The sequence below is a fragment of the Falco biarmicus genome, chromosome Z (genome assembly GCF_023638135.1).
Source record: "Falco biarmicus isolate bFalBia1 chromosome Z, bFalBia1.pri, whole genome shotgun sequence".
In the NCBI taxonomy this organism is placed as follows: Eukaryota; Metazoa; Chordata; class Aves; order Falconiformes; family Falconidae; genus Falco; species Falco biarmicus.
In genome coordinates, this window is record NC_079311.1 from 11,367,673 (window position 1) to 11,381,839 (window position 14,167).

The following is a 14,167-nucleotide window of genomic DNA, read 5'->3' on the forward strand; positions in this document are numbered from 1 at the left end:
TCATAAGATGTGCACTGCCAGCTTTCCTCTTTCAGGGTGAGCCGTTCAAAAAGGATGAGCTTTGCAGAAAGACTAAACTAAAAGGCATTGAATTACTCAGCTCTGGAATCCCATTTCAGATCCTGCAACAGACCTGAAATCAACAGGTTTTTTGCCATCAGCGCTGGCTGTGTGTCGATATACAGTGACATGCACAAATGGTCCAACTGGCTTTGGCACAACTGCTGGTGTTTGCTAAGAAAACTAAGCCAATGTGGAAACTAAAGTATTAGTCAGTGATCTCCCCCTCCTCTACAACAGATGAAGGGAACTGTTCACAGCTGTGGTATGTAGGTTTCAGATCCAGTTTCTTAGGCATGTTGGTTTACAGCCAGGTTACCGGTGTTTGGCAGTAGATAAAGGGGTATAGGAAGCGTGTCAAGGTCTGAGATGCTGGACTGGGATTTAGGGTACAGTTCCCCATATCTTCTTTGGTTGTGCTGGTTTAAAAAACCAAAATTCAAGACTTACATATCTTGCAGGGGGAACCCTTTCCCCTTGCAAATTCATTTTCCAAGGTTATTCTGAACCTGTGAGACCTAACAGGTACACAGCTGCCCCAAAAACCTTTACAGTGGCCAAGAACAAGTAGGAATGAGAGGCCCATGGGGTGCAGCTCTTCTGCACTGCAGGAAAAGGCGTATGGCAGAAGTGTCAACCCCTTAAGTTACAGCTTCTGGTTTTGCTGTGTGGTGAAAAGCTTTTTGAGGACCAGAGCCTTGAGATGGGTACATAGTTTGTGCAGAGATCAACAAGTCCAGTAATCCCTAAACATGGTGTTTGTTTAACTTTCTGTTTAGTAAGCATCAGAGGGGTTTGTTGCAGTTCTCTGCTTGTGAATCTGCCATTTTAATACCAGCTGTAACACCTCAGGATGTTCAACTCTGAGACAGATAACTACTGATACATAGGCCTATGTCTTCTTTGTGCCTTTTATATCAGGTTGATTTAGGGCATCAGTCAAGCAATAGCAAAATAATCAGTTTACAGCTGAGCCATCCCCCACTCTACATGTGCATCCTTTTCCCTTTGAGTGTTTACTCTGATTAGGTCTTTCCTGTTTTTCTCTTAAGTTCTGAATACTTATATATTTTCCTTATTAATGCTGATGAATGTTCTTTTTTTTTCCACTGACATGTCAGTGTGTATGCTGCAGTCTTAATTTCTATTACATTTCTATCTTCACTGCAGAAGTGACATGACTATTTCTCAACCAGTCCATAAACCTGCTGCTGTTCTCCCTGTTTATAATGCTGGTACCATCCCACCCTGGAAAAACAAAACACTGCTGAGCCAAATGTAAGCATCTCTAGAAATCATGTGTCTGCCAGAGTTAATTAGCTGGATAGAGGAGGTTGTTTTCTTCAGGCATAGTTCTGCTTACTTGGGATTGTGTGCTCCTGTTGCAAAAGCAGTGTGACTGCACCAGCTGCATGAATATCCTGCAGGATCCTCCTCAAGGTTCCTTCTGAGTTCAAGGTAAAAGCACCTTGTGCCAGAACAGCCTCTGTCTTTCAACACAGAGGAAAATGACAGCCCAGGTCCATGGGTTTCAACATCTTAGCATGGGAAACAGAGGAAATCCTTTACATAGAGAAAGTACCTTCAAGCTGGAGCACAAAACAGAGCCCTATATTCAAACATAATGTTTGCTGGGTACTGAGTGCTAAATGCTAAATGTAAACACACATATATATGCACCACAGCAGCAAACCTCTTCTGCCTCTTCACCACTTAAATCTCCCTGCTTAACTTCCCTTTCATCACCTAAATTTAAGTATTCTGTGCTGCCTGATACCTCCTTTGGTCCCCGATCCCAGCATCTCTGCAGGAGGGTCCATTTGCTGATTCTGCCTCCAGTCCTCTTGGAAACTGCCCTGCCCTCCTTGCCTACACTCATGTGCCCACCTGGTTACGTTGAAATCCCAGCAAACACACAGACCACACTTCCTTTAGCAGTGCACTGCATCCCCTTGCCCTGCGCTACTGAAGGGTTCTGGTCTAGTTTTTGCAGGGTATGATGTCTGATAGCTAGATTATAAAAGAGAAAGCCTGTGTGTAGTCTTAAAAATGGATTCTTCGCCTCCCATCTTTGGAGAGTTTCAAACCCCAGCTGGAAGAAGCCATGAGTATCCAGGTTTGATCTCACAGCTGACCCTGCTTTGGGCAGGAGGTTGGGCTAGAGAGCTCCCAAGGTCACTTCCAGCCTGAAATATCTTATCAGCCTGTAATCTTACTAACCAAGGAATCAAGGTGCACCCAAATCACAGCAAAATGCTGTCTGGAAGATACCATCCGTTTGGCTGTTTGTGTTTTCTTTCTCTTCATAGCAGAACAGCACCATTAACATGAGCAGGAGGGTCATCTGCTTACATGGACAGCTCTTCTCAGCCTCCCTGAAAATCCTGTTATACCCTCAGATGTTTACAGCAGTCATCCATTAAAGAAAGCTGTGGGACAGACAGGCTAGCAGCAAGGCAGGCTTGGCTTTCTGAGTGGCAAAATCTCCCCTGTTTGTCTCTGATATTTGGGGAAACAGCACTGTGTGCACCCACTGAAAAGGCATGCCCATGCCAAAGCAACTCTGGACTCTCTGACCAATTTTTTTCTCCTTATATAAACAGTTTAGCAAATCCCAGCTAGCGGGTAACTTCTTGGACCAGTAAGCAGCAATACAAATGGTTTGTTTTACACCACTGCTGCTTCATCTGGATCTCTGTTTTCTTTCCTATTTCCTTTCCCTACGGCACTCCAGATATTGTAGTTGTTTATTTAACTGGATTTATTGTTGTGGCCATCTTTCAAACACCAGCCTGAAATCCACTAATAAACCAGGAACAAGGGAATTATAAGGTTTCCTTGCCAGGTGTCAAATGACAATTAAGGCACATCCTTTTTAAAACGGGCTAGAAGAAAAGGACATTATTCAATATTTAACAGGATTACACAGGAAGAATGTAAGCACTTTGTATATGTACGTACATGTACATGTGCACTCTGAAAAGATTTATTACTCTTTAAACCATTATATAGCATGTTGCTCAAAACAGATGTGATGTTAGTGCATTTTGTTTTGCAGACCAAATTTGCATATCTATGTTGTATCTTGTTACCAAAAAAGCAAGCAGTTCTCATTATCACTCAGCAATTCTGATGATATGAAGCTCACTGAAAAAATAAAGCATGCAAAATAACCTTTGGTTTGCATTAAGATTTTAATTTTTGCATTGCTGGCCCTTATGTAAAAAGGCAGCCAAAGGAAGTGGTGAAGACACTAGATCCAAATTTTCCAGGGAAGTCTGTGGTGCCCAGGTGATTTACTGATGAATGTATACAACAGCTTACATGGCAACTCTGCCCTTGAGTATTTCTGTTACCTCAGTAACTCAGCAGCATTACCTCAGTTTTTAAGCCTAGAAAGTTCAGACATGAGTGGTGTAAAAACCAAACAGGTATAAAGCAATCTCCTGTGGATATTAATGCTTGGTATATGACTCTTGTGCTATGTAACGGGTACATTCTGGCTGAATTATCTGTATTTTTCCTGACACAATTAGGAATTCAGACCCATTCTACACAGGTCCTGGGAGACCTGCCTGCATTGATTTTAGTGGAAAAAGGGCAATTTGCACCTACTGGATGAGTTTGTATGCATTCTTACTCAGTGTCACATAAGAAATTGGTGTCCTACCAGCTTCACCCATGTTTCTGAACTCTGGCAGCTCTGCCCCCATCCCTTTCCTCTTCATTAAGTTGTTGTTAATACCACTTCCAAAAGGAACTGAAGAAGGGATTCAGGAAAAAAAATATCAAGCTGCTTGTAGAAATTTGGCAACCTAATGTTGTATCTGCCAAATGCATTTTAATGGTGAGGGCAGGCTGGCACAAAGGAAGCAGAAACTGAGGAAGTGAACCAGGAGGGGAGGATAAAAAGAGACATAAACATGTAAAAACAAAAGAGTAAGTAACCAGAAAATATGAAAATCTAAATCAAATCAATGGCTGGGTGTGCATGTACAAGTGCATATGTGCATCCTTAGAAGCAAACTTTCTCTGAAAGATCAACAATTAATGGCAAAGTTTCCACAGTTTTGAGGTGGTGTGCAAAAAATGTTTCACTTACATTCACCCCAAATTACAAGGAGTCTTACTTGCTTATAAACTTGCCAACATCAAGGGAGTTGCCTCATACCACATATACTCACAGTCTTTTCATTGTCATAAATTATTAACTGATGTCCAGTTCATTTGAAAGAAAAAGGACTTCTTTATTCCTGTATATTTTGTTGTTGCTGACTTGTTGCTGACTTGTACAGTCTCTTTCTGGATCATTTAATGAGCAAAATGTAGCAGGTTACAGAACATGTATCCTGAGAATGCTTCTTAGTGATTCACTTGGTAAGAAAAGAAAACATATCAGTAAACCCCAACTCACCCAGCTCCACCAGACATTTCACCAGACAGCACAGGAGAATATTTCAAATGTCTGTATCAGCAATATATAAATGTATGTAGGTCTGCTAATCGTTCCCAGGGACAGGGAAGGAAAAGAAGCCACCTTCCTGTTGACTTCTAATTTAATTAAATAGGAGCATGGCAATGTCTGACCTCAGTGACAAATTATTTTGTCATTTCAGTAGGTATTTTTAAAATTTTCCTGGGAAGAATCGGGAAGAAACATGATTTTTTGAAGTCTTTCTCCCAGAACCACAAGGGGCGGGGGGGGGGGGGGGGGGGGGGGGGTTGGGGATGGGTATATATCCTGTATCAAATTGTTCCACTTTGTTTCAAACATTTGTTTCAAAATATTTTGCAATTTACATTTTTTTTATATGTCTTTGGAGATAACATTAAGTGGATTGGATAAGTACTTTCCAAAAGTTCATTTTAAAATCACTGCAGTTAAGCCATTTCAACTTGGAAATGATGGGATTGCCTTTAACAAAGACTATTAAGTATGCACATACTTCACAAGAGCAAAATCTACATTTTTCTATCTGCAGCAGCTTGAGGCTGTGACACTTTTGCCTCCATCTAATGAAAAGCATTGTCAGCAAGTGCCACACATCTTTTCATCCTTGCACAATTAAAAAGTGGGGAAAAATTTCTAAGGGGGGTGCCTTAAGATAGATCCCTGTATCTATATTTAGGAACATGAATTTCACAAGCAACTCAAGCTGTCAATCCCCTGAAAGGAGCAATCTCTCCCTCCCTCCTCCCTACCTGCTCACTGTCATCTTCTTCTTGCGCTCTGCCTTGTGATCAAATACACATTAATGAAGTCCTGTGCTGTGCAGCACTCAGAAAGAGTGAAAATGTGTCACTTCAGCTTGGATCCACCTAAGAAGTGGTGGCAGAAAGGTGGGGTCAAGCAGCCATACATAAGGAAAGTATTGGGCGATGCTGATCTCTCACATTCCAAGAAATATGGTCCAACAAACTGTGAGCAGCTACAACTCTTTCTGTAGACAGTTTTAGGTAACTATCCCAGTTCAAAAGTGTTCATCTTAGGTCATATCACAGATTATTTTTTTAATCAAAAGTGAGAAAATAAATATGGTCACATACATAAAAATAGAGAGCAAAAGAGGGAATATGCTTGCACCAGAATAAATCATGTCAGTAAAAGGAGGTTTGAGTTAAAGTAATGGAGAATCTAACCCTGATTAAAGTGCATCCCAAATCACAATCAACACATCTTAAGGAGTGTGTGCCATTAAGTATTGGCAAGAGAAACGATAGTGCGGAATGCTTACCACCTAGCAAAATCAGTTTATTTTCTGAGTATCCTGTGTATTTTATTACCTAAAGCCTCTGGGTTCCCCCAGAGGATATTGCATTGTATCATGCAATAACAGTAGAAAGCATGGATGGATATCTCAAAGTGTTATAGGCAGGAGTGGGCAAAGTACCCATTCAAGAGAAACTTCTAACACAACTGGTTGACTGACAGCTTCCAACCGTTTTCAGTTTCATTGTCCAGAGTACAAAAGATTAGAAAACACTTAGTCCTCTAATTGTTATTGCATATTTATGGTTATATCCTGTACTGTAATTTCTAAAATGAAAGTCCATATCTGAGAAATGGTAGGGGAATCGAGGTGAGGGGATATCAAGATATATTTTTCATTAATCTTTACTTGCTTTTGCAGAAGTGGATAGTAAGAGAATTACTGTTTCTCTTTTAAATAGATCTGTATGTTTTACAAATAATTCACGTGCACTTCATGTGCTAGGAAAGCTGTTGTGGATAACAAGAGTGAAAGTTGTTCTTGATGACATTTGAAATGCTAATTAATACCTAGGAAACTATGGTTTGTTGAAATCATTTTTACATGTTTTATTTTTGTGTGTATGTCCTGTATTTGTCTTCCACAGGCTGGAACAAGAAATACAGAAATTAGAAAGTGAGGAATCCCAAATATCTGCCAAAGAACAAATAATTTTGGAGAAACTGAAGGAAACTGAGAAATCCTTCGACAACTTGCAAAAGGTATTAAGAAAAAAAAAAAAAATGAAATACCACACCACCACGCAGGCACAGTTTGAAACCAAGGTAGACTTCTGGCATTGTTTGAAAGCAACAGTTCTAATTCATGCACTTACGGGAAGATTGAGCGTGGTTGCAGAGCATGTATCTCAAACCAGGATGAACAAGGCTAGAAAAGATGTAGAGGTGTCAGATCTATTTTGGTTGGGTTATTTGGATGTGCCCTTCCACTCCAGCTTTTTTTAAAAAAGGGATTTCAGAGACTATCTCCCTAGCTTATCTACAGGGAAACAATGTGAGCTCTCATCCCCACTGAAAGACATCAGCAGGATCCTGAAAGGCATCTCAAACTTCCCTGCTCCCAGTGGCACCCAGAGATAGTGGCATTCACTACAAATGCCACTTCTGAACATTACAGCCTGCAACAAACAGCAGAGTTCTCTTTTTAGTTACACCATGTCCCTCTCCCTTAGCCTGTAATGGCACCTAAATCTGAGGAGCCATACCCCCAGTTACCCATTTAAAAAATTACAAAGAACCATAAAAGCAAGCCTAGCCTAAATATCAATACTTCAGGCAAATTATACCCACAATATAGAAGGTTTAACCAAACATCTTATTTTTTCCCTTCACAGAGTTTCTCACACCAGGATGGGGGTAAGTGCCTTTTTATTACTGTATAGCTTTGGGTTTAACAAGAATTTTACTATAGCTTTATTGCAAAGGTTTACAGAGTAAGGGGTTTCTTCATTGTATGCTTCTGATTTATTGCTAGAACTATTACTTTTTTCTTTGGAACTGTAAGCACAAACGTCACTATTGTGGTGAAACAGTACTCCTTTGGCAGAGCTCCACCTCTTCTTATGTGCAACCAAGGGGAAAGAACAGCACGGATTACTTAAAACAGACATTGTACAACTTCTACGTTATTGACCCCCTTCACCACATGATAGCCCTGCACTGCAGACTCCTTTCAACCTCTCTGTAGTCAGTCTTCTTCATTTTATGCACTCATGCTCTGCCCATAAACACTTAAATACAATAAGGACTATTCCTAACATGCAGGAACAACTATTAAAATTAGATTACTTTACTGATGAATGACATTATTTGCATGAAGATTCTTACAGAAGGAAAACTTTGCATGGATGGATGAGGATGTAATAACTCCTAGTTTATGAACTCAGCGTCACACTATGTATGATCAGTCTAAATACTGAACTATAAATCTAGTTTTCTGAGTGAGCAAATAATACGGTTTAGTCACAGGAAGCTAGAAAGACCCTTGTAGTGCCTCTCCAAGACCCCTAGGACCCAGGAAGGATATCATGCTGATCCATTTGCAGATAAATCTATGCTCCACACTCTCATTCTCAGTACATGTCTTTGAACTGGCAAGATTCAAAATACTTGAGGTCAAGACTACCTCCTCCAATTGCTGACAAAGCTATGCCCAACTGTACTGTGAGTATAGATGAGGAATATGTAGGATGATCCTAACATTAAGGCACTGGGATACAAAAGAAGGTTAATATGTAGCATATAAGCTGACTTGGAATTTTCTTTTTGAGATGATAATATTACTTAGTAAGAGAGTTTTCTTCTTAATTCAAAGTTCTAGTTCTGAAAATTTCACTTCTGTTAGCAATATAATCCAAGTTTCACATTAACTCCCACTGGAAAAAAAAAAAAAAAAAGTCCCAGATAGGATGCTCTGCTTACTCTTCCTTCCTCCTGGAGCATTTGAAATCAGCTACCACAAAGTAAATAAAGATCCAGAATGGCACATATTTTGTACCTATGAAGAGTTTCACCATGGTTGTTGGCAAGTTCAAAAAAAAAAGGATGATGCCTACAGAAATTAACCCCCAAAGTGTGCAGGAGCTTTTATGACTCCTGCAAGATACAGTCTGCCTCTTTAAGTGCGTTGTCTTAAATGGGAACAAAAGGAAGCCCCTAGCAAGTACAAAGTGGTGGTTTCCCCAAAGGTATTTTATTGTAGCAATGTAGTATTTCATTGGGTTCAAGAAGAACCTCACTTCTCTCCAGATTTTGCCTGCTTTCAGGGGTTCCCTCCCTCACAGGCTGAGCCAGACAAGGATAGCTCATGGTTTCTGAAGGGTAACAGAAAACTGCAAAACTATGCCAAAGACAGGAGAGCGCCTCTGGAATAAGTGTGCAATCAGAGGGAGCAGGGGTTATAGCTAAATTAACCAGTACCTCTTCTTTTCCAGGCCACTTGCTTTATATATCTTCTCTCTTCCTCTTGGCAGCTGGTCCTTGTGGGCTGAGGTGGTCTCTGGTCATCCTCTAAGCAGTACCATACTCTTCTTCTCTAGGGATGACCAAGGCTGCAAACTGCCCTCTGAGCCCTCCTACTGTGAGCACAATGTGATTGTATATCTTCACAGGGTGAAAGCTGAGCAAGTCCTTTGTTTTCCGCCCTTTGACAAGAGTCTTGAGGGTAGCTGATCAGAGCAGGAAGAAAACATGTACATAGCTAGCTGTGAGCACTTTGGTACCATAGATTTTTCCTTCTTTTAGAAACATATAGGACTTGCTTTGTTGCAGCAGATCAGCCATCTGTCTAGCAACTGTCTGTAACACATGCTGTGGAGGGAAATGGTAGGAGCCATTGGGCACTACAGGAAGGCTGTGTAAAACACAGATGAAAACCAACATCGACCTGTCGGGGCAATTTCTTCATTTGCTGACACATCCTGAAAGACTTGGGAGTCCATAAATACCACATTAGTTTGCTCTTTGTCCATCCCTCCCTTTATTCTAAACATTACCATGGTACAGGAAGTGATTTATTTTACCATTGTGTTCCTCTGCATGGTTTTGTTCCATATATATATGTGAGTGACAGAGCTTTTGAGTGTGCAGAAAGCACTGCTATGCGGAGTTCAGAAACCAGAAGGGTCCAGATTAAGGCTGCAAGGGAAGGGGACAAGTGGTGGTGAGCACTGTTGGCTGGTCAAGTGATTCTTTGAGTCCTTCCAAGCCTTCCCAGAAAATAGCTGTGTTTAGCAATAAGCATTTCTGAGCCTGAAGTCATCCAGGCACAATAAACACAAATCCCGTGTTTTCCAGGGTATGAACACACCTTGCCTTTGTAGATTACCCTGTGAGAGAAAGCAGAGCAGAAAAGCTGAGGCTGTGGGCTGTGGCCCTGTAACCTGCAGCCATGCTCCTGCCATCTCCTTGGTGGTTTGTCACTGACAAGCTCTTCATTAAATAAGGCCTGAGAGATGCTAGGAATGACATCATTTGGTACTGCTCTGGTACTGCTCAAGACTGCAGTCAAAACCAGGCATGCTGTACTGCTATGCTGCATGCACATCATCATGAATAAATGGAGAGAGCTCTTACTCCACGTGCGCATGTGTTTATGGCTCAGTGTATATATAAAATAAAAGCCACATTAAGATCTGGTATAAATCCCTTGACTGCTGAATTTGCCTCAGGGGTAAATTCATCCTCTGCAATCTTTGGCCATTTGTATGCAAACTACATGCTGCTACTTCAGCCAATATACAGAAGCCACCATTAGAGTAACTACATTTTGCATAAGCCTCTGTTTGAATTTGGTATGTATTAGCATATATTTGGTAAAGATGTGGCTGTGGAAACCTAGCCTGGCCTGGATTGTTTAGCTTCCAGCACATTACTTAGAGACTCTTCTGGTTTTCCTTCTTCCGATCTTGATCAGCTGTGCAGCCCAACAGCAAAACAGATGAGCTTGTCCTTAGAGGAGTCAAGTACAGATCTTTGTAGAGTACTTTCCACATGTCCTGTAAAAACTCATCAGCAATTGTTTTTCAATTGTAGAGTTTAAAGTAACTTTTTTATTTGGTCTGCATCTATGGTTGCCACAATTACAGCACCTCTGATCACTTGAGTAAAAACCATTGATCACCATCCTTTGGGTGCAGCCTGTTAGCCAATTTCCTACCCATCTCACAGACAACTCATCCAATCTGTATCTTGCCAGCTTGTCCAGGAGAGGGCTGTGGGAAACAGTGTCAAAAGCTTTGCTCAAGGCCAAGTAAATGGCATCCACTGCTTTCACAATGTCAACAGAAGACATTATTTTTTTGTAGAAAGTGATCAGGTTTGTCATGATTTGCCCTTGGTAAATCCATGCTGGCATTTCCCCATCACCTGCTTCATTTGATTTGTAATAGTTTCTAGGAGGACTCATTCCATCAGTTTCCCAGGGGCTGAATTAAGACCAATAAGACTCTTTTTTTCCTGGGCGTTCTTTTGGTCCCTTCCTATAGATGTGTATGATACTTTCCCTCTTCCAGTCATCAGGGAGATTCCCTGATCTCTGTGAAGTTCAAATATTATAGACAGTCTCCTTGCAACAATGCCAGGCACTTCTCTTGATGCCCTAGATTTCAACCAGACCCAGGGATTTATGTAGAATGAGCCCCTGCAAGAGGCTGCACGCCAGCCCTTCCTCCACTACTGGTGGGTCAACACATGGGTCATCATAGCTACTTTGTCTCGTGATCTGGGATACAGCTACACCAGTAAAGACAGAGGCAAAGAAGGTAATGAGAACATTTACCTTGTCCACATTGTTAGTAACTAGTTTCCCTGCCCTGTTTAGTAATGGCATATGTCTTCCCTGTGCTTCTCCTTACCTCTTGCAAATCTGAAGAACCCTTTCTTGTTGTACTTGACATCTTTGGCCAATTTCAGTTCTAGATGAGCCTTTCTGACTGCCACACACCCTAGCAAGGTTCTTGTAGTCCTCAATAGTTATTTGGCTGCCTTTCCATAGTCTGTATGCTTCTGTTCTGCTTTTAATTACACCTAAAGGCTCATTGTTAAGCCAAAGTGGTATTTTATTCAGCCTTCTTTCTTTACCTTTGTAGACGATGAAACATTTTTGCACTTTCAGCAAGCGCTCTTGAATAACTCCCAGCACTCAAAAGCTCCTTCGCCCTCCATGGATGCTTCCCATGGAATCCCTCACAGCTAAGTTCTGAACATACTGAAGCTAGTTCTTCTAAAATTTGGGAACTTTGTCCTACTACTGGTCTTCGGTAGTAGTCTTCAGCTCAGCAGGATCTTAAACTCCACAATGTTGTGGTCACTGTATCCAAGGCTCTCACTGGTAGTTTTGTTGTCAAGTAAGTCTTCTGGGTTTGCGAGCAGTAAATCTAGGAATGTGCTGATCCTAGTCAGCAGGCCCAGCATCTACAGTAAGAAACAATCCTCAGTGCATTCCAAGAACCTGATGGATGGCTTGTACACCAGTTTATTACTTTTTCCAATAAATGTCTGGGCAATTGAAGCCACCCATGCGGACCAGGTTCTGTTGGCCTGAGACTTCCTTGAGCAGCCAAAGTGAGGTTTTGTCAGCTTCATCATCCTGATTGGGAGGTTGGTAACAGACTCGTAACATAAGATCCCCCTTGGTGATGATCCCTCTAATCTTCATCCAAAGGCTTCCATTCAATAGAACTGGCATAGTCTCCAGAGCTCTCCTCTATGCACTCAAATTTCTCTTTCACATAAAGTGCAACTCTACATTCTCTTCTTCCCTTCCTATCTTTCTGAAATTGTTTGTACCCATCCATTATAGTCTTCCCATCATGTGAGTTTTCCCATCAAGTTTCTGTGATTCTTGACATCTCTCAGGCTGGGCACAGAGCTCTAGTTCCTCCTGCTTGTTGCCCAGATTACATACATTGGTATACATGCACTTGAGGTGGCTGAACTTAGGGTTCTTGCCTTTGCAAAGGGTTGGTGAGCATTCCCTACTGGTTTTTCAGGTGTACTCATCCACCATGTTGCTTATGGATATACAGATGTCAGTTGTGGAACCTACCCTCCAAGTTCATTAGTTTAAAGCATGATTCACTAAGTCAGAGCCAGCCTATTCAGCCTTTAGGAAAGTTTCCTGCTTGGTCTTACAAACATGGTAGGAGGGTCATAATTTCTGTTCTGTAGCTTCATGGACCCCCAGGGGGGTTTGCAGGTGGAACAACCCTACCCTGGGAGCCATTATTTGCAGAAGAATTACCACGGATTTTACTGGTAGTCAGAATTTGTAAAGATAATCCAGTCCTTGGAAAATAAGCGTGTCTGACATTTGGCCACAGGCATCTGTGTGGGAACTATTCTGAGCACTTGAACATCTGGTTTTGTGTAAGCACCCTCAAAGGATTGTTTTGCCTCTTATGTTTTCCCAATCACTTGTCTGATAATATGGAAGAGTGCCTTGGTCCTAAAACACAGTTCTAAGTAGTACAAAGAGCCACAGGACATGTTTTATGGCAACCTTAGATATTAATAATTCATCCAAAGTTGAAAAGAAGATATTGAATGCAGTCAGTTCAAATGCTTTAATTTATATATGTCTTACTTCTCACGAGAATGAAATGCTAATTTGTATCTCATCAGCTCCTTGTAAAATTGTTCTCTTACATCCTTTTTAAAGGTGCTAAATGAAACAAACATTGTTGCCAGTGAGATAAACGGGAAAAAGCAAGTTCATTGGGGGGGGGGGGGGGGGGGGCGCGGGGAAGATGGAACAGGAACTGGCAGAATCAACCAAGCCCCAATTTCTTCTAGTCAAATACCCCATTTCTGACAACAGGGTACCACCACTTGCTTCAGAAGAAAGAGTACATGAGAATCCCACCCCCACCACCTCCACCCTGGTGTTTCCTTCTCAGGACAATAATGAGAGATTATCAGGAACCCTGAAACTAATTTTTTAATATTTTATTCTAAGTAACATCCAGAGAAGTTTCTGAACTGAGTCAATGTTAACACCTAACACCTAGGTATTGTCTCCTGATGCAGAAGCAGAAAAAAACCCCCAACTTACTAAGGTCTACAGACACATACACCATCAAAATTAGAGTTTCACCATCTAAATGTACAACCAATCTTGCTTACTGCTAGACGTCAGTAATGCTAGATGACAGAGTGGTCAGCTCAGTTCCCTGTACAGGCACTGGGGAAAAACAAACACTTGCAAAGGCTTTTTGCCACATGAAGTGCCCTGGGATGAGAACTGTACCCTATCCATGGGTCTTTCACAGTCTCATGGACTGTAAAAGAAGTCAGGATGACTATTTAAGCAGCACAAGTCTGCATCGATTACAACCATGCGTGTACAAATACATCTGTCACTCAAGTAGCTGGAGGAGTGCGTGCTGAAACTACTGTTACAGCAGTACACTCTACGGAGTGAATAATTACTGAACTTCTGCCATTTCCAGAGCACAAAGTGTGTTCTTATTCTGGCCCAGAAACACAGTCCCCACTTCTTCTTTCTTCTGAGAAATTACTTCAGTTTTCAATAATGGCCTGATCATTTGCTGGTGATATTTCCCAGAATAACAGCAGCAAACATTGTACCAGTTTCTCATCAGAGGCAAGAAACCCTGCAAAAGAAAGCAGCAGTTGCTGGCCACTGCTTAGTCAGCTGTGTCCTAAACAATTATTTCTTCTAGGCTCTACTTCTAAAAATAAAACACTTCGAGGAGACAGTATGCACTGAAAATATGTAAGTCCATTTGCCAAGCCTGCCATTTGTGCGCTGAAATATGAAATAAAATAATATTTGCTTGAACAAGGTGTTTTTTTTCAAACTCCTCTGTTACAGAC

General features: G+C 41.3%; 1 protein-coding gene across 2 annotated transcripts in view; it reads left to right on the top strand.

Annotated features, from left to right (window-relative positions):
* PALM2AKAP2 (PALM2 and AKAP2 fusion) overlaps positions 1-14,167 on the top strand; it is a 274,692-nt gene that overhangs the window by 108,276 nt on the left and 152,249 nt on the right. For both annotated transcript variants that reach the window (XM_056324615.1, XM_056324616.1), the window contains exons 4-5: positions 6,418-6,532; positions 7,165-7,186. In XM_056324615.1, the coding sequence (XP_056180590.1) occupies positions 6,418-6,532; positions 7,165-7,186 (137 nt within the window). The remainder of the gene's footprint in view (positions 1-6,417; positions 6,533-7,164; positions 7,187-14,167) is intronic.